The following is a 25,301-nucleotide window of genomic DNA, read 5'->3' as shown; positions in this document are numbered from 1 at the left end:
CGGTGGGAGAAGTGGCGTGGCTCCTCGCTGGAACCGGGTAGCTGGAGCAGCCTCCAGCCCCGGTGCCCACACACGCACAGCCCGTGGGGGCAGCAAGGTCTCTGCTGGCTGGGATTTTGCAAGGATTACCATCTCTTTAAAAAGGAGGCAGAACGGACCGGGGGAGATGGGGAAACAGCCCCCAGCCCACCGTACCAACTCTGCTGGCACAGGTATGGCAGTGCAGCCAGGCCCTTCTGGTGGGGACAGAGCTCGCACCAGGTAAAGCAGCTTTGCCCTCCCCAGCAAATCCCTTCTCCGAACAAAAAAGTGCAACTCTTCTAAAAAGCAAAGACTGTATCCCGGAAGAAGGCCCCTTCTGCGGGTGGAAGAGGTGCCTGCTCCAGGCGTTTCTTTGGCACAGCAGCGGGGAGAGGGGGCTTTGTCCGGGTGGACGCAGCAGGGCCAGCAAAGCGGCGGGTGCAGAGGCGGGGGGCGTCGGCGGATGGGGGGCGACAGCCGGCAGGGCAATAGCCGAGGGAGGCTGGGGGATGCCAGGGCTGCGGCCACCGGAGCCCGCGCTCCCCGGCTGTTTCTGCACCCCCTGTGAGAGAAGGGGCAACCCCAAACCCCGCTCCTGCCGCCGTCTCAAGTCGCAGGAATGCCCGGCGAGGCTCCGAATCAGCGGCTCCTCCCCGGCTCCAGCACGCTGCCTTATCTCTCGCTGGCCACTTTGCAGGAGGAGTATTAGGAAAAAAAAAAAAAAAAAAAAAAAAAAAAAAAAGCAAAGTGGGGAATAAAAAGAATGACCTACTTTGCAACAAGGGAAAAAAAAAAAAGAGCTCTCTGTCAAGGTTTTGCTCTAATTGCCGGTGCGGCGTTGCATAACCGAATCGGGAGCTCCTGCCCCTGCCCGGGGACGCCGGGAACCTGCCCCGGGGCGGTGCGGTGCGGTGCCCCGCTCCGGCTGGGAACCCGCGGCCACCGCCGCTGCCGGGGGAGCGGGCACGGCCAGGGCGCTGGGTCACCCCGCGGGCCGGGGACCGGCCAGGGGGCGTCCGCAGCCCACCGGCCGAGCGACCCGGGGCCGAGCCGGGAGCCGGCGGCCGGGACCCTGGGCGCAGCCCGGCGCGGCGGGGTCGGTGGCACGGCGGGGTCGGTGGCACGGCGGGGTCGGTGGCACGGCGGCTGGCTGGTGTGGCCGGGGCTCCCGGGGTCAGGCCATAGGGGCGGCCGCCGGCGCAGCGCGGGGATGTCGCTATAGACATATGTACGCGCGGGCACGCCGGGGTTTGCTCGAGGCGTTGTGAAACCATCCTTGAAGCGGGGCTGCCTTTTTGGTTGAGGATTTTGTTGGCTTTTTTTTTTTTTTTTCCCTGCTTCCCCTTTCGTTCTCTTTCCAGCTTCTCCTTTTCTTGGATCCTCGCCTGTCTCCTCCCACAGAACGAGAGAGAGAGAGAGGAAAAAAAAGGTCACGTATGTTTGGAAAAATATGTAGGTCAGTGGAACATTCCCTGCACTTGTGCACAGGGAGCCGGGGCGGGAGAGCTCCTCCGCAGCCCTCTCGCTACCCACCGCCCCAGCCCGGCCCTCCCGGAGCCCACCGCGGGGAGGGGGGCGGCGAGCGCCGGGTTCCCTTTCCCCGTCCCTGACCCATTTTGCGCACCGACCCCGGGTTTGGGCTCACCTACACCCGCCCCCCCCCCCCCCCCCCCCAGCCCGCCGCTCCCTGCCGGGGAAGGCGAGCGAGCGGCAGGGGAAGGCGGCGCGGGAGACCGGGGCCGCCGACAGCCGCGGGGCCGCGGCCGCCCATGGGCGCGGGGTGCGGGGCGCGCCCCCCCAGCGCCGCCGGCTGAGAGCGCGGGGCGGCGGCCCGGCGGCGGGGCAGGCGAGGGGAGGCGGCGGCGGGCGGCGATGAAGGGCCGGCGGAGAGGATGCCCCCGCCTCACCCGCCGGGCTTCAACTTCGCGGAGAACTATCGGCCCCGCAGCCCCCGCGCCCGCCCTGCCTCTCCCGGCCGCGCGTCCAACTTAATGCCCCAGCGGGAGCCCCAGCCAGCAGCCCCCCCGGCCCCCGGCCTCCTCCCCCCCCCGCAGCAGCCCGGGCTCCCGGCGGCCTCCCGCTGCCGGCGGAGCCCCTGGCCCCGGCGCGCGTGGGTCCCGCGGCGCCCGGGGCGGCGGCAGCGCGGCATGCGGCGGCCCCGCGCACCATGAGACACGGCGGCACCGGCACCGGCGGCAGGCAGGAGGCGGGCAGCGTCCCCGGCTCCTCGTCGGCGAGGAAGAGTTTGCCGGCTCCCGAGGCCGGCCTCCTGCGCGGCTGGAGCAGCGGCGGCCGCTGCCGCAGCGGCACCGGCAGGCACCGGAAAAGCGGCGGCATCCAGCCCGGCGGCACCGGCACCGCCGGCGGCTCCCGCGCCCAGGTGGCCACCGCGGACAGCAGCAGCGGCGGCGGCGGCGGCGGCTGGGGCTTCCCCGCCGCGCTCCCGCAGCACCGGCACCCCAGGTAACGCGCGGCCCTGCGGCCCTGGCCCTTCCCCCGCCCCGCGGGGCGCCCATCCGCGACACCCGCACGGGGGGGCGCCCGCCGCGGCACCCAGGCGGGACGCCCGCCCACGCGTGACCCCCCGCGGCGGCCATCGGGGTCAGGTCCCCTCCGTCCCACGCACCGCGGGGATGGGGACGTGCCGGGCGGAGCGCGGTAGCATCGCCGATGCCACGGGAAAGTTTCCGTGGGGAACGCGCCGTGCGTGTGCGGCGTGTCCGTCCCGAGCCGGGCTGGCGGGGGCCGGCCGGGCTGGCCCCTCCCTTCGGAAAAATAAGTTGCCCCCCAACCTCTCCCCCTGCCCATCTCATTTCGGTGCGGTTGGCAGTCTCCTGGCACTGGGGCTTCATTTAGGTGAGGCTGGAACACAGGGTCTGCGACATGACCGGGCAGCGCTTGGTCAAGGAAAACTTCCAGTAAAACCAGTGGTTTTTTTGTTGGAATGGGCAAAGGCTGCCGGTGGGAGCAGAGGCTGTGTCGTGTGCCGGGAGAGCCCCGCTGCCGCAGCAGCCCTGCGCCGGGCTCCCGCGTGTTTCCCTGCAGGGCGCAGAACGGAGGGACACGTTAAATCCACGGGTGAGTGGCAACACGGGGTTCTTGCGCAGAGTTGTGCAGCGATGGTTTCCTCTGCGGCCACTAGCCTGGCTCGTCAATTAACAAGCACGCTCACCCAGAAACTTTCCTCTGTACTCCTTAACTGTCTACAGGATGGCAGTTTACTTTCACTCAAGTGACTCAGAAATAATTAGCGGTTATGAGCATTACAGCCAGCAGAGGAACTTGCATCTTTTCACGGTGCTACATCTCCAGGAGGGCTGTAGGGCTGTCTCCGACGGGCACGGCTAACCTGAGCGTTCAGCTCAACAAGTGGCCACCTCCTCAAGTAGAAAATTCTCTCTCTCTTACCCCAGCGTGAAATGTGAATTTGTTTCCCACCGTGGGCTTGGTTTGGTTGATGATACTAAATAATTAGTGTTCACAGTTTCCAGACCTAGCCAGCTCATCCGCTGATCCGCATCTGATTCCCAGAGCTGTCAGCTGGTGGAGGGCCCAATCCTGCATGCATTTCTGTAGATGAGTACGGACACGGGGAGTTGCTCTGCAGGGATGGCCTGGAAACAGGAGTACTTGTAATTGCCAAGCTGTGCACTGGCTCACTAAACGTGTGAAAATGAAAGTTTTCCAGAACCAGGTATCTGACACCGGGGTGATTCCCCAAGCTGGCAGCACTTCGGTGCTTTGCTTCTGAAGCCTGGAGACAGCAGGCTTGCCTAAAATTGCTTTCCCTCCTGAATAAAGGTGATGCCCTGCATGTGTGCGGGATTGAACCCACAGACTGTGTTTTGCAGAACTGAGATTATTGCCCAATTTTCTAGCCCAGAGCACCTGGGAGCGCTTGAAGGACTTGTTACTTTGTCATAGGCAGCAATGTTGTCTACAGTTAAAATTATCTAGTGCTTTCCGGTACAATGCTCTTTTTTCAGGTGCTTATGCATTTGCTGAGCTTAAACCTGAGCTGTTATTTTCCAGGTTGAGCGTTTGCTGAAGACAGACTTTCTTTGGGAAGTTTCGGATGAAATGGTTCAGCTATTTCTGAGAATGTGGTTAGAGGGAAATGTATTCTTTGGCCCCATATCTGACAAAGATGGTTTAGGTATACATCATCCTGCATTAGGAGATCTTGATTTTTCTTTTTCTGTGAGTCTGCATTTTTGGCTGGGTTGAGAAACACTTTCGTTGAGACTGTTGAATTCTTGTGGCTTCGTGTTTTGGAGCAGGAAAAAGATACCTGGCTTGGGATCAATCTTGTGATGGGGGTGTGCCTTATGTTGAGCCTATGAAAAGCTTCCAGAATTTGGTCTCGGTTATCATTTTGTCACAATGCTCAGGTTGTGCACTCTCGGTGGAGGGATGTTGAGGGCTTGGCCACTGCACTCAGTCGCTGAAGACGCTCTCAGCACAGAGCAATGCTGAACACTCTAGCGCTGTTAGGAGCTGAACAACTGCTCATCGTTCTTGGAAGAATGAGAGCACTCCAGCTGGTGGCTGAAGGGCTGAGTGGACTTTCACCTGCAGTTATTCTTCCCAGATGTTACTGCTACAGTGGGCACCATAAGGAGAGAGCATTGACGACAGTCTCAGCTATGTCCAGTGGCAGGGTGTGCCTGCTGCTGCAGAGACAGGGTGGAGAAGGAGGAGACTGCTTAATTTGCATGCATGGTAACAAGGAATGGTGGGACTGGAATGGAGAAGAAGTATTGGTGATGGAGGCATGGGGAAAGTGAAGAGCAGGGACCTCAAATTAAGTCAAAGAACTTGGTGGTGTCGCAGATGACAAAGCTTGGGAACAACTGTAGGTAGAGGTGGAAACCCCAGACCAAGAGAAGGCATGGTGGCCAGAAGAAGGTGATGAGAGGCTTGTGGTGGACAGGGACAGGAGATCTGAGCCTGGAAAAGCAGTGGTTTCCAGTCTTTCAGTGATTAGGTTATGGCACTACTGCTTTTTCATCTTCCTCCTCAGCAACACCTACTGTGTTCTTCAGTCCCTGCCTCCCCTTCTTCATCCCTCCCCTGGTTCCCTCACAGAAATTGTTGCTGTCTCCTTGTCATGAGGAGCAACTATTGTTGCTCCAGTCATGGACCTTGGGCTTAGAGAGGAGCTATTGCCATGTTGGAGCCCAGGCTCTGGAGTTGCGCTAAGCCCATGTGTTTGCTCTCCTTATCCTGTACCCCACCATCAGGCAGCACCCCAGGGAGCAAGACCTGGCACCAGGGCCAGTCTCAAACCTCCACCGTGGTGTCTGCCCACTTTCTTCTAGCACCAGGTTTGCCATGGGCAGGACATTGACTTTGTATGCCCCACTTAAGTCTCACGCTAGATTTTTACACTGTGGGCCTAAAGGACTCAACCCAGTTGGTGACTGATTTGGTAGGCTAGGGTGGGTTTTCCCTAATTTCCCTAAAAATTTTAAATTTTTAAACTGGAGGAAGAATTTATAGCTCAGTATATTAACAATACATCAAAATAATGAAGCCTCATGGGAAAAAAATGGTATGTAATCATGTAACTGATGCTGTGTCATTAATACATTCATTTAAGGTAGGAAAATTAAGATCAACGACCAATGGTTTCGATTTGTAGCTCTGGTATTCTTTAAGGATAGGATGTTTTGTGCAGCAAGCGTCATGATTTAAATAATCATTACCTGTGTCCGGCCATAAGTTTTGAGTTACTTACATCACTGTACAATTGATGATTGGCAAATATACTGTTGAAAATGACAGTCAAATCTATATTTTATGTGTATTTAGTTGCTTTTCTTTCTTTTTAAGCTGAATTTAAGTGACTTCCATTTGTGTTTATAGTTTTTCTTTCAGGATCTTAGGGCAGGTGCACATGAGTTGCCGATTTTGTAGAGGGATCATTATCTGTATAAAAAAGTAATTTTCTTAGATTTGGCTTGGCTTTCTGCTGATCCTTGATCTTATTAAAACTTGTTCTTGAAAAACTAGGCTGAGGCCATGCAAATATTTGTATTTTAGCTAATTTAATTCAGTCAGAAATCAGCATTGACTGGTAGACTGACTGTATGAGACTGATTACAGAAGTTTGAAGAGAAAACACCATGTAATAGTATTTAAACAGAATGCATAGATGGTGGTGGATTTGTTTATGTAGCGGTGCTTTTGGCATTTCACATATTTTAGGGAAGGTTTAAAGCCATTACTCTTTGTTTTGACCCTGCTATGGGCCACAGAGGATATGTATACCAAGTATATCGCCAGCTGAATTCAGAAATACAAGAGCTGCAGGGCAGAAAAGGCAAGGGGGTGAGAAGGGATGTGGTTCTGTAGGCTCATGCTCTGAGTAAGCAGCTGAGAAACTGCAGACGTGGTTCACTCTCTGCTCCTTGCATTTGTCTTGCGGTGGCTCAGGGATGCTGGCAGATTAGATTCAGGGGTTTTGGGGTACGGCTTTCTTGGCCTTGTACTAATAAATTCGATGTACATTTTGGGGATAGAGGAGTAAGTACTGTTTTTTATGCTTCTTTTCCTATGTCTCTTCCCCCTGAAGGCAAACCATGAAGCACAACTCAGTCCAACCAAAATGTTGTGTGTAATTACACTTTGGTGAAGACGTTTCTTTTCCTTTATCCAAAGACCATAGCAAAGATCAGTGTTTCTTGCATGCTGCCTGCCACGTCTGGGAGGAAAAATCTTATGCACCCCCAACACTAGTTTTAATCTGGCTTCAGTCTGAAAATTCACCTGTGGCTTCAGGAAAAAAACCAACCTCACACAAGTTAGGTCACTAGTGAGCTTGGACTTTTGTCACTAGAAAATAGTATTGCCATATGCTTTACCTGGTACTCTCTCATTACCTGCTTGCTGTTCCTTGTCCTCTCTTTTGCCTGCAAGCTCTCTGAGGCAATGCAATCTCATTCTCCTATGCTTGTGTAGCAGGTAGCATGCCCAGAGCTCCAAGATACTCCAAAAATGACCATGTAAATGGTGGGAACAGGGAGGTTTTCTCATCTTCTCCTGCTTGGGCTCAAATCTGTTTAAAACAGCTGGTCTTTTGCTGGCCTTATTGTGACAGGTGTTTTTCAGCTGTTTCACCAGTGTTCTTAGGGATCTATGCACAAAATAGAAGATTTCTAGCCAAGCGAAATGATGATATGGGAAAAAAATCAAAAGGATGTGTATGTGCGTTTGACATCAGAATCAAAATTTGGAAGTTCATATATGAACCCTATCATTTCAAGACATGCAAGAAGTGCTAGCATGACAGAGCATCATCTTCTGGGACATTTCAACGACCCTTTCTCTTTGAGTATCTTCATGTCGGATTAATGTAATATGCATGTTAGGTTGAAAATTCATAGAAGAAAGTAGATGTATAATCATAGAAATTCATTGCTACAGGTCACTGAGGATGCAGAAGCTTAGATAAAAGCTTCCATGGGCAACTCAGAAAAAAATCAGTGCAATGTGCAGACGTGAGTTTTTCTAAAAAAAAAAGGGGGGGAGCAAATAAAACATTAGGGTTTATTTTAAAAAACATGGAAAACAATAAAAAAAGAATCCCATTATTTCACTGTATAAGCTATGGTGTGCCCACATCTTCAGTGTTGTGTGTTGTTGGTCCCCTCACCTCCAAGGTGTTTAATGGCGTGGGAGGATATTCAGAGGGAGGCAGCAAAGGTGATCAGAGGAACAGAGCAGCTCCTGTCTGAGAAGTGACAAGGCTGATAAAGTGATGCAACAGGAATCTGTAAAATTAAGGAAAGCACGGAGAAGGCAAACTGGGAATGACTTCATATTGACAGCAGCAAAGGGCGTTGGGTGAAGCAAGCAGCTGCGGGAATGGAAACAAAAGAAGGTGGCTCTTCACATGGTATGGTCAGGCTGCCGAGCTCCTGACCACAGGATGTGGATGCTGAGAGGTTACATCAGCTAATGAGGTGACTGGATGAGTTCATGGAAGAGAAATCCATCAAGGGCTATTAAACACAAAACCACTGCTTCTGGCTTAGGAAGTTTTGAGCTGCAAATTCTTGGAAGCTTGGTGAGTATCCTGAGGAAATATCACCGCTGTTTTGCCTTGTTCTTGTGCTCACCCCTCAGGACCGTGGCTGGCCATGGCTGAGAGGGGGTACTGAGCCAGCTGGTCCCCCAGCATTTGCTCTGCAAAATGAAGTGGGCCAGCATCTGGCCCCCCTAGGCTCCTAAGGTCAAGGGGTTCCTGGTGGCCTGCACCTTAACTGCTCACAGCTGGCCACGTTATAGCACACCTGCTGTGGAAAAGAGCTAGTTGGAAGAACGTAGTTGAAGTGCTCCAAAGCACAGCCAGGATATGAGCTAGAACTTCAGCAGTGCTGCAAAAAGCAGGGTACAGTGCTTAAGCTCACTCCCTGGTGTCCTATTATTGAGCTGTGCAGGCATGGCGAGGATAGACAGCCTTATCTTCCTGGGTTCAAGTAGGTTCAGAAAGCAATTACGTTCACGGAAGCAATCCCACCAAGAAGCATTGAATACCAAGATACAATGCCTGGCTGAAGAAGTCTCTGCTGGGAGACTGCAATATTGCTACATGCCTGCCCTGCTCAGGCAGGCTTCCTGAGCCTTTGCTGCTGCCTGGTGTCAAGGAGAGCATCTGGGGCAAGGTGGGCATCTTCCCTGACCTGGTGTCACTGTAGTTACAGCTTTGTCTGTCTGTACAAAAGACCAAGCTTTAACATTCTGAACTGAGAATGTGAGGATGTATTGGAAATTAATTTTCTACAGCTAGCCACTGCACTTAAGCAGTGGTTAAAACAATTATGTTGCGTTGACTGCTGTTTGCTAAAGCAGACAATTTGCTTAATCATCTGAAAGGCAGATGTTAAAGCCCTGGCTTGCGCTTTACCATGGCTGTGCTAAACCAAAGACTGTGTATTGCTGCTGTTCACTTAAGCAACGGTCAGAGCACAATGTCCTCAAATGCAGCTCACACTGACGCTATTTACTCGCTTTTAGGTAAGAACTATTGCTATTAAAACAACAGCAACAGTCCCAAACTCAGCGATGTCTAAGTCCTTCTGGTCATTTCTTAAAATTCCTGGATGCTAACTGATACAGAAATTCCAATGCAGCACTTAATGGAACTCACGACTGCCTATCTGTATATTTTCAGGCTACCTTATGTAATAAAATGGCAGGCCCTGACGCTGCCCGCGCGAGCGAGGTTGCATAAGCAGCCTGAAGGAAACAACTGGAGCTCCAGGAGCCCTCCTGAATCCTGCACGTCTTGTTTGATCTCATTTAACATTATTTAACAAGCGCTATTAACCTCTACCCTCCCCTCCCACCAAGTTATCTCCGCACAGTGATACTCATTTAGTTTCATGCACAAGACCTCACTTTTTAGAGAAGTTATCAAACTCTTCAGTCAATTGAGCAGTCTCATGTCCGGGTGGCTTGGAATTGTTTGTAATCAGCACTCAATCCAGTTAAAAATAAGAATACGTTAAAAACAAAACCTTGAACAGGAAAATACTTGTTTGGCATTCTCAGTTCTAATCTAGTAACCATTCTTAAAGTTCATCACTATGGTTTGTTCTATCTTGGGATAAACAATTTATTATTCAAGCAGCTTTATTATTTTTTTCCCCCTTTAAAAATAGACAATACTGTTCAATCATTGGGAAGAAAACCAGCAAGAGAAAATCATAATCATCTTTAACAGTCTTACAGATGGCAATGAATTTCTTTAAGCATAATTTTATCCCTGCAAACAATAATAATTGAGTTTGATTATTTATTATCATTTTGTCACTGGTGAGCAGACCAGACGGGTTTTTGCTCGATTCACTGTTAGGTGTGTCAAATTTTTAAGCTGGAGAGCAATGTTAATAAGGCAGCTCCCACTTGTAATCTCTAAATCCACAGGTGGATGTAACCGTGCAAAACCTGAGAATTACTGGTTATCTGATTGAGTTGGCAGCTGAACGGATCCAACTCTGAGCGTGTCCTAGACCTATTGGTTTGGGTGGGACGCCTCTCATTAATACGTCATGGAGAATTGGCGTGATATTTCCCATTCTATAGCTAAGAATGACATGCTTGCAAAATCTTGTCATTAATAAATTATTATTACTGCGTGCAACGTGATCAGCTGGAGAGGGGGTATTTTTCTTCTGTTCCTAATTCTCATGCAAAAATATCTGCCTTGGTGTTTTTGTTGGCAATTCTACAGATTTTACTTGTGGTATTTTGTCTGTTCCTGGTTTTGACATCTAAAACAGTAAAAGGTTTTAAATTGGAGGCTGTGCATTAGACATACCCACATTCCAGTTACACTTCCAGTGAGAGTTCCTTTAATTTATGATTTATAAAGGGGGAAACAGCTATATGATTTCTACATGGACCATTAAGACCACTACTTACTTAGGCAGAATCTTCATCCTGTTCATCAGATGAGCATCAATTTTTTTTAATTTGCTTTATCTTTGGTTACCAAGCTGAGAAGAGTATTTTATTCTCCAATCTACTTATCTTCTGCTTCCTTTTCAATATATTAATACAATATTTGGGAAAGATACATTCACACAAACAGCCTAATCAAACAATAGTTCTGTGAACCAGATGGGTGCATTTCCAACAATTTCAGCAAGAGCCATACTGATAAAAAGTAAATAGGTCACTCATGTTCACTTTCATATTTATATTTTTTATAAGGAGGACTGAAGAATCTTGCTTGCTTTCTAGTCTGTCACTGAAGTCAATGGAAACTTTGCTGGAATAATTCTGGACCTTTAATTTGATTGTTTGCAAGGTGGCACGAGTCAGTTTTTTCATCTTTTTCCTTTCTTTCCAGTACAAAGGACCTTGTAGTCAGCTGATGTAACTCAGTTGGTTGTAGCAATTACATTTATACTGCCTGACCCCTAATATCTGTATTTCTTCAAAAATGTATCATCTTTTTCAACAACAGAATTTCTTGCTATATCTTGCCATTATTCAAGTATAAGAAATACAACTGCGTTTGGTGCCTATACTGCTTTCCTCATTAAGGCAAAACTCCCACTGCAATCAAGGAGAGTTTGGCTAGCAAGGAATTACTGACTTGAGCTTCTGAAAGGTCTAAACTTTCTCTGTCACTTTTGGGGTTTGAGGTTATTTTTGAGCTTTGTTTGTTTAAAATTTTATTTTATTTTTTATCTCACCTTGTATTTTAACTGTTCCTTGTCCTTTTTTTATAGTTGTATTTTTGAATCTTTAGCTTCCTTATTAGGATCTTTTTTATTTTTATTTCAGTGAAGCCTTAGGACCTTTGACTTCCCACCTTCCCTTCTCCTCCTTTCTTCTCTGCTCTCACTGTCTCGCTCTCTCTTTCAGTTATCCTTCTGTTACCCTAACTGTCACTGAATACAGCACTGTAAAAAGTTGATATACATCATGCATGTTTCCAGGAATTCAATTTAGCTTGTTTAGACCCCTTCTATGTACAGGTGCCTGTATTCAGGTACTTGCCTTAGGGCAAAGCAGCAGTTTATAAGATTGGTGATATAGACAGAGATTTATTTGCACAATATTTATCTCTGTAATCTTTCCTCCTCTTCTGGGTAGGACCTTAGAAGTTCCTCTGCAGTATTTATGCAGGGTTTCAGCAGTAAATTGAGTTTTGGACTGATAAAATAAATATTTGGCGTAGTATTGCAGTCAGAAAAAAAAAAGGATTTTGAAGTCTGTTTAAAAGGGGTTTTATTGAGAACGACAAAACTGGAAATCTCCAAAGAAATGGGTTTTATTCATAATTCTTCTATGAAATGTTACGAGCTTAAACCACATATATGATGCTTCTTGTGCATCACTTCTCTGATCCATAAACTAGGGCAGCTTTACAGAGTACTGTAGTCCATGGTCAACTCTGGGTGCCATTCGTAGCCAGGTATCTGAGGGGGGCATGAAGCGGGGGGCTCTGGGGTACTAAATATACCATTGGCAGGAAGAGGAGCCACAGCAAAGGCTTTTCTGGGCATTGATCCATCTTGCTGGTTAGGATGCATTGGGCAGTACCTTGTCATTGCAGGTACCTTGTTTCTAGCTGTGTGACACCCGGTGGTGTTGGAGCTTTCCCTGAATGTCCTGGCTCCACTGGTGATATGCAAATGGCTCAGTTCCCCCCTGCTACCTCTTAATTATTTGCATTTTTCAGATGGAAAGCATTTTGGAAGTGCCAAGTCTTGTTATTTTCTTGCAACTTTGACTGAAATTCGAGTTCTTTTGCAGAAGGCCTAATTTGGGCTTGTGAAATAAATGGTAGGTATATGGCTTCTTAATGCATAGTGTAGCATTTCAAACTAATGTCATCAGCTTACTGTTTCTTAGCACCTGGATCCCTGCAGACATACTTCTTAAAGTAAAAGGCATAATGCTAAACTTGCTTCTTCTCCCTTAAATAAGCAAACACATTTTCTCTTATTGTAATGGTTACAAATAATTTTTCATGGTGTCCAATTGCCTGTTACTCTGGCAAACCTATAATATATCAAAAGCTACAGGCTATATATAGAGAGTAATTCCAGTTTAAAAGGCATTTCTTCTTCTTTAATGCAATTTCTGTTTGATTTTCTCAAAACTCTCCTCTTCCAAAGAACAATTCAAACCACATCTGAACAATAGATTTATTGTTGCTGACTGAATGAGAAATTTGATGAAGATAGCTTTTTGATTTCCATTAAAAACAGATTATTTTTCACAGGACTGAAAGATATAAGTTCAGTTTTTAACTTTGAATTTCACATTTCATTTGCCCAATCTGTAATAGATATATTTTCAAAGTTCTAACTAGCATTAGACTTGGCATATTTCTCTGCGTATTTTTTCTCAGTGTGAAACTATTAGAGGGTCATTGCGCTGGTTAATGAAAGAGGGCTGACATTCTTTGTAAGTCGTGAGTATTTAAATATTCTTCTATGCAAATTTTGCCTTTTCATGAAAAAAAACTTTAAAGAGACATCTTAAAAATATTTCTGTAGACGTGTTGAAAAACGCAGGTTACGCTCATTCAAAATCTAGATATCCAGTGGTGGGAGGTGATGACACATTTCAAATTTGCTACTGTATAATTAAGAGGGGATTCCATGTAGGATATGTAAGCATAAAAATTGGGTATGGCTCTTCACAATGCTGCTAGTTTTGCAGCTGAATTCCTCAGTACTTTCCATAGAGTGTATAATCAGTTACGCTTGTGCTGATTTAATCAATTATTCTTGTGCACAAACAAACAAACACAAACAAAACCCAGCTAATTTCAGACTGTCTTTGAAACATCAGAACTAGAGATTTCACTTACAATGAAAGAAATATTATTTTCAAGCCTCTAGAACGATTTTTAAAATGGCAAAGATATATTTGGGAACTATCATACTTTTGGGTACCAGCAGCTGTGTATCCTTATGCAAAAGTGGATTTGGCTGAAAGACCAATTCATAAATATTGTATCTGAAGTCTGCAGCAAGCTTTCATATTTGCAGGAGATAATGTAAAATGTGCAACATTTTTTTCTTCACTCTCAGAAGTTTCAGCTTAAACAGCTCGGTCTCCCAAATCTAATGAATAACGGCCAACGAACAAAAGTATCCGTGGCTTCTTGAATTGTGGGGGCTGGAGACCATGCTGTCCGTGGAGGAGGAAAGGTCAGCCTGCTGTGGTCATTCCGAAAACCCTCCTGTGCACTGCCAAGCTGTGAAGCAGCTTGGAGGCGGGAGATGTCAATAAATAACTTGACTCCTGCACTCCGTGACTTCCCATCTTGCAGTCTAGAAGCTTCCAAGCAAGCAACAGACTGCTCCTAGATGCTTTCCTTGGAGAAACCGAGTGGGAGATGGGGGAACCTCTCATTTCTCTGTTGGAAAAAAAAATCTTGGGTTTTTTTAAATTTTTTCTAGACCTCCTCCGCCTTGATCTGCTGTTTGGGGAAATGAGGGGTGTAGTGGGGGAGGTAAGACTTATCTTTGATCTGATGGCTCCTTTCGTTCTGGGCTGCTCTCCAGGAAAAACTTTTCCCCCTTGGGGACGCAGCATTTTTCATGGCAGAGGCTGTGCGAGTGAGAGCCCTGTGGAAGATCCTGAGCTCGCCTGACGTGTGCTTGACATTTTAGCACAGATTCAGCAAAGCAGCTTTATTCAGGTAAACACTTAGGCACATGCTTTTCATTACATGTTTGCTCAGAATTTCATCTGAGTTTCTTTCCTGAATATGGAAAGTCTTAAGCACATATTTAAGGGCTGAGTAGGTTCCCGGTCTGACTCACGTATAGCGCAGTGAGGATGGGTTGGATGGAGAGGGAGCAGTCATCGCAGTAGCACGGCAGCTGAGAAGTGGGACGTACTATCTGAAACTCAGCACGCTACAAAGGGGCCTTGTTCTTCTGGGAGGCAGCTTTTTATCGGTGTCTGGCCCCGTGAAGAGGAGCGGGCCTAGACTTTTTACTTCCATCTGGCTGTTCATTCTCCCGTCTATCTTCATTTTGAATTACTCTGCATAGGGCTTGGATGATCTGAAGAAGGTTTATAATGAAAATTAGTTTGGTTGTTCTCAACCATATGTTTGGCAGCTTTAAGATTTACCCATCCAGCAACCCAAAAAGGGGATGGTGTTCTTTTGCAGAATACTTTGGGTGATCTATATGTAAAGGCAGTGCTGTATGCTAAGTACTCTGAGGATTACTCAGACCATATCAGCCACAGAAGGTTCCTGAAAGCTATTTAGTATTTGTCGTCATTGAACACATACCCAAACCTTTTGGCTCTTTCTAGCTATATTATTCATGAAAAATGTTGGTTCACAGTTTTGCCTGCAAAACTTAAATTGATTCAGGCACTGATGTAACCTTTTTTGCTTCTTTGGGGGATCTGAGTTATGAATCTAGATTAATGTTTTGCAACACGGAAAAGAAAAGAGAAAGGCACTGCAGAGTGAGCTCAGAAATGCTTCTGCAGGAAGGTCATTTTGGCAAGCCAGGTCTTGTCTGCTGTTAAAGGTCTTTGCTGACAATAATACATGTAAGGGCACAGTGGTAACTTTTGCTAGCAGGTACATATTGTATGCAGTAACTTTACTAGCAAAACTAAACTGTTTCCCCAAACAGAATGAGCTATCCCAGCAAACAGATGTCAGGGGGGAGTGTAGTAGAATTGGCACAATGATATTTCCAACATAGGTTTCATTGAAAGTTTTTCCACATTTCTCACTGACAACGCCACCCCAAATTTGAAATACAGACTACGCCTAAATAGAATATGGATATAGGGTTCCAAAACCTCATCTGATGAATAGCCTTAATTGTTGCATTTCTTCTTGCGCTTTAACCAAGAGACTGGCTGTGATGGAGGTTGCATGTTTTTCAGGGATTATAAGGTAGGAAGTGGCTCACTTCAGGCCAGCCTTTTTTTCTGCATGTTAAACTGGAGTTAGTAACTTTTTGGATGTTTCTCCCTCATCTTGTTTCCCAGCTAGTCTACAGGTTTCTTTTAGAGAAGTTTGTTTGATGTGAAACTCCTCTCACTCTGCCAGAGCGATGACACCTCTCGCAAGAGAATTGTCTTGAAGAACAAAGCATTAACTGGAGAGTCGTGAGACATTTCTGGCATGAACTCAAGCAACACTGCCCCCATAGTGCATTCCTCCATTTAAGACTGATTTTCCATTGCTTTATCAAATCTTAACCATTTTTGCTAAAGCCATAGTTGCAAGACTGCTTTAATCCATGTAAGTCTCTGCTGCTACTGCAAAGGATGATCCTGCCTTACTCCCAGTTCTGGACACTTATTTCTGTCATTTCCCTTGTTGTGAACCAGTGGCCCAGAGCACAAAGCTGATCTTGCTGAAATTTAACTTTTTTGTGTGGATGGGTTAATCTTCAGCTGTTGTGTTTTCCTAAGCTGGTTCACTGTGCAGCTGCACAAACTGGCGGGGAAGTCAAAGGAGGAAAGTGGGATTTCCTTTGGAGCTGGCATGGGTTTAAGCCACTTTACAGTGCCCACTGAACATTTTCCAGGACATGAGGGTGTCCTAGAGGAGAAGTGGGGCTGGGGTTTGTCCTGAGGGGAGCTGGCTAGTGAAGAAATGGAGGCAAGACTGAGGCTGGCTGAGGCAAGTTGTACAGGTCAGGCAAGGAGATAGCGAGCTGGGGAGAAAAATGAACCAGCAGGAGAGGGAACGTGGAGGTTGGATGCAGTAGAAAATGATGACCAGCAGGACAAGGAACATGGGTAGTGGATGAGGAGCAAGGGAGACAAGGAAATCTGAGCTGCAGTCCATGGTGGTGGGGAGAAAGGAGAGAGGAGGGATGGAGAAAGAGCCCCTAGTACAAGCCCTATGAGAGGGAGATCAGGGTAGCGGCATGGGTACAGCGCAGTGGGGAAAAAGAGGTTGGAGGAGAAGCCAAGGAGGTCTTTGAGCTGAGCAAAGCCTGAAAGTGGGGTTGGAAAGCAGGGGGTAATGCTCAGAGTTGCTTGGGAAGTACCTGGGACTCAGAAAGCCAGAAGTAAAGATGAGCACATGCATGTTCTAAAGTATGAGGCTGGAGTAAGGAGTCTGAGGTACAGAAGGAGCTGTCAGGCTGGAGGTCAGGGGGACAGGCAAGGGCTGCTCACTCATGTGGGCACCTGGGAAGAGAGCCCAGTGCTGGCAAACTTGCTGCTCCTTTGCTGCCTCAAAGCCCAGGGGGAGAGCATCTTACCCCTGCCTCTCACTGCTCCCCCTTGTGCTTACCTACAGCAGGACCCCATGATCATTCCAGCTGCCACAGCTTCTTAGCTGAAGTGACTGGAAGGCTGCCGATATTTTGGAAATGTCACAACAATCCCAAGTAATGAGGTTTTCCATTCTTTGAAAGACCTAGAAAAGTCACACACTCACAGAAACTGCATTAAATGCTAACTGCTACGGATGCAAAGTTGAGCACTCAAGAATTAGGAAATAGTATAATTAAATCTGCCTGTGTAATTTTAATTTATTCACTTCCTGCATATTCGTTACGATTCAGTACTTAATGATTTAATGATCACACTATGATCAAATATTTTTCTTGTTTTGCTGTTGCCGGTCATTTTAAGTCAGGTTAATTCACTGGCAGTTGCCAATCAGTTCACTGAGTCACTGCAAAACTCCTGGCCTAAGCTAGGGGGACAAGGGAAGAATGTCACCACTTTTGTACTAGTAACGCTAGCTTAACCTGGCCCAAACCACTGAAATGGCAACATTAATCTCCGTGTAACAGGGTAGCAACTTCAGTTTTATTAAACGCTGGCAAATCCAGGCAGATTTTTAAATGGGGATATCCTTGTTGCAAAGAGCCCACACACCTGCAAAGCAAGGACTAACTTTTCTCAAGAACATACTATCTCTACTTCTTAACTGTTTTGGCTGAAAGTGGGAAAAATTATAATTCCAAGGCAGACAGCAGATTGCAAACTTTCAACCCAAGCGATCTGGTGACGGAAATGTTCTGTGTAACGAAGAAAGGCTCTTGTAAGTGGGAGAACTGGGAGAGGCTTCCTGGCAGGTGCTGTCCCTGGACCGTTCCCTAGAAAAGGCAAGAGCTGAGGTCCGATGAGGCTAGCCCTGAATAAAATTCCTTTTTCCTGCAGCCAAATGTATGAGTCTTAATAAAACCCTGAAAACTCCAGACTTTCTCCTTGATCGTTCTGCAAAGCTGAAGGCGCGTTTACTGAGCAAAGCTTTCCTGAGAGGAGCTCCTCCATTTTCTCTTAAAATTACTGTGTTTTTTAACCTTAGGTCAGAGGAAAAATGGAAAAATGAAGCTCATTTGTAGCTCTACTGACTGCAAGTGGCCATGTACAAAAGCAGGGCTAAGAAGTGGTGTTTTATGCACAACACAGCTGAATTATGAAGGGCAGTGCCGGAGTACCTACTGCAGGTGGGGAGCAGACACAATTAACGGCTGCCACCACTAACATCACTGCCTAGTTCAATTGTGTTAGCTGCTAACAGGATCAAAAGATAATTTGGAAGAACGAGATGGGCACAACACAAAGACATTTCTGGGTCATGGTCGGTTCCCTTGTATGCCCCACACCGCAGCAGGCAGGGGAGATGGCACACGGTGGCTGGCTGAGCTTTCCAAGCCAGAACATTTCCAATGGCTAGCTATTGGGTTCAGATCTACTTTGCACCAGGCAAGCAGTGACAAGTGCGTTTAGGATGAGATTCTGACGCCTTTAAACTTCAATGTGACCAAAATAAAGCTTGTATGACCCAGAGGTTTCGGGCTGCACTGTGGCCATTAGATGCTGGTTCCCAATGCGCCCTGTTCTGTTCACCACTTTCTGCTGCTTTGACTCAATGCATCATTTTTTAGCCTCTTTGTCTGTTTTAAAAAGGGGGGCTTTGTGGTTCAGCAAGCTTGAAGCAGGTCAAAGGGGAAAAAAATAAACTTTGTTTACCTGCAGAGTGTTTCCCTGGAAACTTTGTTTCTAGTAAGTTATACAGCTAAAAATCTAGTTTAAAGGATTAAATTTGACACAGAATTTGTAAATTGTATTTCAAAATTTACATAATTGAGAAATAATAAATACTGAACCCAAATGCTACTTTCTTATTTGTTTTCAGGTGTTTCTGCCACTCTTATACCTGTTTCGGTATGGTTAAATCAGCCTTTTGAGATTTTACATTAAAAATTCTGCTTTAAATAGGCTAATAAAGAATTTTTCTTACTAATAGCTAAAGTAATTTTTATGAATATCTTGGTGATATAATTTTGATTTTAAAGAACTATTCACTGGTTTTATATCTTAGAAAATATCGGTTGTTCATGTTCAGAACTATATAAAGCTTCAACAGTTCTTTCTGATATTAATTATTTCAAGATTGTCAGTATGTAACCAAACTCTTGAGATCAAACAGACTTTCTAATTAGGCTTCTGATCTTCTAATTACATCTTTTAGAAGCAGATTGACAGGCACTAATGAAACTTTTTATGTATATTTATAATTTATTCTCTACAAAACCTTGTGCAAAATGAATTTTATTGTCTATTCATATATTCCTTAAGCTAAGGAAACACAAACTATAAGAATCTTGCTGTAACGATGTTGCTTCTTGCCTGCTGAGCTGGAGTTGCATGTGCTGTTTCATATTATATCTGTAATTCAACAGGGTATTAAAACTTGTGCTTAAGTTTGAAATTATTGTTGAAGTGACTTGTTTTCTCCTATGCATCAATGTCTTCAGGACATAGGTCTTGTTTCTATCATGTATTTTTATGGCCTATATTTGTGCAAAATATCACCCTTTAGTTGTGAGCTGTTTAAGAACAAAGCTTTATGCATTTCTTTTCTGCTGTGGAAGGCTGAATAGGTCTGAGAAGTAGAATAATGTAAACAGTAAGAATAAAAACCTTTGTGGTGTCCATACGTCACATCCTGTCAGATTGATGCATTAACTTGCTTGATTACAGGCTTCAGTCAGCAAAAAGCAAAGCAAGCTGGTAAATAAAAGTTTGACCTGTTTTTCCATGTAATTAAAATAGTCAGTAGATTTAAAACTGGTGGAAGGCAGTGGACTCTGCTAAAAGGGCAGGCAGAAATTGAAAGCAAATGTAAGTTACCTGTTAACTCTTCGGAAGAGAGAGTCATTCTTTCATTTATCCTGGTATATGGAGACCAAAAGCTCCCCTGTGGACTTTCAAGGGATCCAGTTAGCATCTGAAGTCCATCTATTATAGCTACAGTAAATACATTGTTGTCATGGTAATGCAACGATCAAAGTCTGAACGAAAAACTCCAGCATTACTATGGTTCATAGTGTGAGACGAGAGTAAGGCTTGGCAAGAAATAAAATAGAACTGATAAGCATTTAGTTTAACTTGATTTTGCAACCTTTCAGAAAGATGTTATGAATTTTAATTTGAAATGAAACAATTTCAATTTAATTATGTGATTTTGTATGGTTATTCTGATATTGTTAGTACTCGGAATAATGCTGTCATTGTTGCCTGGGAAAGATGGTGATTTTCTTCCCCAAATTAATTTCTAATTTTTCAGGGCAAAATTGGCCCAAATTGACCCAATTGGGCCCTTTGCAAGGTCATGCAGGGGAGTCACTATGAGCAACAGAGAGGATTCACAGGCAGATCTACTGAGGCGTGAAAGAAGAGGATTCACAACAGACTACAGCTTATTTAAGTCCACTTTACCACCGAGTGCACTTACATGGTGGAGGGCTGGTTGCATTTGCACCCCTCGTCTGGCAAATGCCGGCCCCTGTCCCCCTCTCCGAGCTGTGCACTCCTGCCAGTTGCCTTCTGCTGTCCGACCAAGCTTCTGCAGAAGTCCCTTCAGCTCTCTGCCTCTGAAAAGAAAAGAAAAAAAGGAAAAGGTGCCTATTTATTTGCTGAACTACAGAACTTAACCGGCTCACATAAGAAGCAGGGACCAGCAGTAAGAATGAGCAGGGCAGGAAAAGCAGGAGGGAGGAAAGACCTCCTCCGTTTGGTGGCCATGGGACACTTGGCTGACCCACTGTGGCCTTGAGCTTTCAAGATACAGAGCCTGAACCTCTTGCTCATCAAGCAGGTGAAACTCACATCTCCGAGGAAGTGCAGGGTGAAGGGTGGAAGGGTGGCTTGAAACCCAACCTTCCTCTGCTGCTTCAGTGCCTTACTAAGGGCTGTGCTTAGGGCATTTCTGTAAGATGGGAATACAAAGCCCCAGTCCCTTCTGCATTTAGATGACAAATCTTTCCCTCTGGGTTGTGAATCCTACCCCAAGGTGGAGGTGGCGGCTTCGGGCTTCTGATTTCCACTCCAGTAAGAGTTGCTTGAACATTAGGCCTGGCTGCACAGAACATTACCTGGCTCAGATCCCTTTTCAAACGAATTGTCTCCTTTGCCAACATGCTTACAATGTGTTTCTAGCCCCAGTTTAATATTACTTGCTCACAGTGAATATCTCATTATTCCAAAGCTGTGTCCTTCACTTCAGTGGTGTAGCTTAATGGGCTATACGCATGCATGCCCATAAATTTTGATGGATCAAGCTGTGCAAGCTTTAGTCCCAGTGAAAGGGGATGACTCACCTGATGAAGTGCTCACTAGTCAAAGCAAAAGCTGCACAAAGGAAATCTTAAGTGTTAAAGTAATCTTTTGTCAACAGGGACAGATTCTGACCTCCTTAATCACAGTGACTGCATCTTACAAGTAGTCTCAATGAATGAACTGAAACTACTTGCAGAGCAATAAAGTAGCTCTCCTGGGAGAAAGGGTACTGAATTCCAGCTATAGGTCATCAACCTTGTGTTAAAGTCTCAATCCATTTAAGTGATGCCTCATGGTTAATGTTCCATGACAGCCCTTTAATACACAAGAAAACAGCTTAATCTGAGAAAGCTCTCCTGGTATGTTATAAATTTCATCAGTATTGAAAGGACCATTGAAATTATAATTACAAAAAAATGTGAAATGTCACGCAACATGGTGATGTGCAAAATGCTGAGTGCTCCCCCAGCTTATTTTCTGGACACTGGGGTAGGCCCACAGCCCATTACCTAACAGCCTAAGATAAAGACAAAAATATGGAAGGAAAGGCAAACACAAGAGAAATTTTGAAGGAAAAAGTGCAAAACTAAAAAGGAAAGTAGTAAAGGGGAATTTCACTTCCAAAGTGCTGAATTATCTGAACAGAATTGATGAGAGTATGGACACCACATGGGTGGTCTCCACAGAGGATTGAGACTGCTTTCATTGTATTTTTCAAACATAAGAGGTAAAAAAGTTGAGTGCATGTGAGCTATCATGCCTAAGACCTGTATAAACACTGTGACTGATGATTGGGGGCCCTCCCTGGATTTTTAAGAAAATCCTTGCCTGAAAAGGACTGGTGACCTTAATATTTTCTTCAATAGTTACTCTGTCAAAAAACAACTTAACTTTGCAGACCTAAATGATAGGAAAGTACTTGTCTTGAGGATATTACTGCCTCATGCAGTTTTCAACCTAAACAAGGTAAACAGGAAAGTAGTTTTGTCTGGGTAAGGACTTTATTATATGCCCCAGAGGAATTAAAACTCCAGGACAGGAAATGGAAAAATCTAGAAAATGAAGAAAAACAAGTACTACAATTTAATAGCATGTTTAATGCATATACTTACTTTAGAACATGTGCTCAACATTTTCCCTTACTGGGTCTTTAAGATGGGCAAATAAGTACCAGATGATGTATATTACTAAATCACAATGCAAAGGTCGATAAACATATCTGCAAAACTTGCATTTTTCCCTGACTGCAGCCTGGATATGCAAAAAAATGATTAAAAGAGAACAAGGAAATGAAAGTATTAAATGCACTTTTTTACCTCCAAATAGACCGTAAATCAAGTGTATATAGGTTTTCATCAGTCTAAAGGCAGCACTTAGCTGTACAGATTACCAAGCATCTAAAGGAAAGACCATCACTTCTGAGATGCACTCACTGTTCTCATTTGTAATTTATCCTATAAAAGTACAGCAGCAGAATGTTAATGCTCTTTGGTTAGCTTTTTAAAACTTGAGAAATGCTGAAGTCAAAGGGACATACTCAGTCTGACAGCCTGATAATTTTTTAAGAATGAACCGGAGGGATTTCATAGACTCCTCTTACTCCTCTATCCCCATCTTGTGCTTTTGCAATTCTGCTCCTGAGCATTTAATACATTATTTTTCTCTCAGTGTCTGATAGGGCCATCCAAACGGAGGGCAAGCTAAATGCCAGGCCACATGTCTGAAAGAATAATAAAATAGGGTCATCATTTAAACAAAGTTGTTTTCTTACAAAAGGGCAAAGATATCTTTCTTTTCCTTCAGATGGCTGTCCTCATACATTTTTAGAGGGGAAGAGAAGACTCGCTGGCCTAGGTGGAGGGACTGAGACCTGAAAGAGGAAAGAAGAGGAGTTTGACTTGTTTAGGAAGGCGAGGAAGGGTGCATGTGAAAAGGCAAGAGATCCTGGGGAACTAGAGAGAGAGGGAAAAGGGGGTTCACCTGAGCCTGGTCCTTTACTATCAGCTGGCACGCCTCAAGCAAGAAGTACATGATTGATTTTGATAACTCTCTTAAAATTGAATTACTCATGCCCTAAGAGTTCCTGTTTCTCTCCATTGACTACAAAGGCAGTTAGTTACCCCTGCTGCCAGCATCCGTACTGTAAAAACCTGCAGTTAGGTGAGATGAATCACAAGACACATATAAAAATTAGACATTGTTACCTTTCACTTACTGGTTTGTTAATCCTTACAGGACCTAGTCCTTGTAACATGCCTGGTTTGGGTATTGAGATAGCAACAATTATTTTCTTGGGGAAATAAGAATTATCAATTATTTGGTCATGTTGAGAGGAGGGGGGTGGGGTGTGTACGTGTACCTGTCTGTCTTTTGAACCTGCTGGACAATTTGTTAAGTTTGAGAGAAAGGTAAAGATCTGGAAACTACTGTATTTCTTCAACTTTTGTGGCAACAGATACCTTTCCCTGCAGACACCAGAGAACCTACACAAGAACTTTCTGAAAGAAATCAGTAGGACATGAGCTGGTATTGGTTTTACTGCTCACAAAACTTCATTCATCATCCACAAATGCTTCCGTTTTGATCTGGATTCAGTGGAGGATTAAGTGGCTCATCTGCAGTGAGTTGTTCCACACCTAAGCTTTTAGCTTAGGATTTAGGAGTAAGGTGACATGGAGTGGCTTGCTGCTAGTACTTGCTTAAGGCCAGATGCAGCTGCTAGCTTCTGCCTACAGCCATCCTTGAATGGGTCTTGTCATGTCTAGGAACACCACAGTTTTGTGCGTTTGGTTTTAAATTGTAAACATTTTAAAAGGGAGAAGTCAGCAACCAGGAAAGAAAAGAAACGGGAACTGTACAGAAATTGGGAAAGGTGGATGGGCTTAGGGCCAGGATTCTTGAATTCACAGTGGTAGGTTTTGGCAGATGAAATATTATAGTAGTGGTTGCTCTGGAGAGGTTTTTGTACAGTGACTGCACACTTCGTCTCCTCTGGCCACAAAAAAAGAAATCACAAGTGGAAGTGTTTACTGCTGGGAAATTTTGTATTATTTTCATAGGTCTAGCAGATGATGTGAAAAAGTGAATTGTCAGGGAAAGCAAAAATCACTCTGAACACTGCAACATTGAGACCTGCTATTGGCTAATTGCTATTCTAGAGACATACAGAAAAAAAAAAAAGGCTAAAAATGTGGTGCTGTTGATTACATCAGTAGGATCCACTGATCTGAGGACTCACACCCAGCCAGCTGGCTTCTCTCTGAACTTTCTGAGGCCAGCCTTGCCTATGGCACGTGAGCTGTGTGCAACAGGAGAGAAAGGCAATCACCATGGAAAGTCAGGAGATAAAGAACTGCCCGCTGAGCGCCAAGCTTGCTACTCACACAGCCACTGATAAATATCACAGGTTTTATCTGAAAGGTCTGAGGTCTTCCCCGTCACAGATTTGTAATTTTCCTCCTCCACTGCTTAACATTTCAGAGCAAGCAGGAGCTGGCTACTCCGCTTGCCCTAGATGAGTCACTCCTCCAGATAAGCCTGACTGACTGCAAAACTCAAGTTACTCTGCATCGAGTATAAAACGTCAAGACAGAAAAAAAGCAGACTGCAAATGAGGAAACACTCCTGCCAAATTCCAGTCCCTGTCACATAAAGCAATGCTATTTCATTTGTGAGGTGACTCGCTGTTTTGAACTGACTTCAGCTGATCGTAAAACAAAAATGATGTTGTAATTGTCACATAAAGGCTCCTGACATAGCAGGGGAGAAGACTTCAAGCTGTCGCAACCTGTTCTCTTTGAGGAAGAAAAGGTGACTGAGGAAGTGTTATTTGGCACAGAACAGTGAATCAGAAGCAGAAATACAGTCCTCTTTCATTTTTTGGATGCGTTTACACTTGCTAATATGCCACTCGCTGCTCTTAAAAACTCAATTCTTCATTCCTACCTGGCAACAAACTGAGAATCTACTTTCCTTGAAACGTGCCAGAAAAATACAGCTTCTTCAGAACCAAAAGTTTAAGTCAAATGTGCAATACAGCAGTTACAAGTGAACATTTCACTGACCTGCGGGCAGACTGCTCCCCGCGTGGGATGTCGTGGCTGGGGAATTCCTGCACAGCCCAAAGCAGAAAGATTACCTTTGAGCTTTCCCATCTCCGCACTACGCTTCTAAAAGTACCTACCCCACTTCTAGAAAGCTAGTTAATGTGGTATACAGGGCTCACGTGA

The 25,301-nt window shown here is 45.4% G+C and overlaps 1 protein-coding gene across 2 annotated transcripts in view; it reads left to right on the top strand.

Moving 5' to 3' along the window:
* The first annotated feature begins 851 nt into the window (after positions 1–851).
* NPAS2 (neuronal PAS domain protein 2) overlaps positions 852–25,301 on the top strand; it is a 107,884-nt gene continuing 83,434 nt past the window's right edge. Inside the window, exon 1 of one of the 2 annotated variants that reach the window (XM_055702863.1) lies at positions 852–2,484. In XM_055702863.1, the coding sequence (XP_055558838.1) occupies positions 2,189–2,484 (296 nt within the window). In that variant the 5' untranslated portion in view covers positions 852–2,188. The remainder of the gene's footprint in view (positions 2,485–25,301) is intronic. The other variant, XM_055702862.1, reaches the window with a different exon arrangement.

The sequence above is a fragment of the Falco cherrug genome, chromosome 2 (genome assembly GCF_023634085.1).
Source record: "Falco cherrug isolate bFalChe1 chromosome 2, bFalChe1.pri, whole genome shotgun sequence".
Lineage (NCBI taxonomy): Eukaryota > Metazoa > Chordata > Aves > Falconiformes > Falconidae > Falco > Falco cherrug.
The sequence above is the reverse complement of the archived record's forward strand: the minus strand, read 5'-3'. Positions and strand labels throughout refer to the sequence as shown.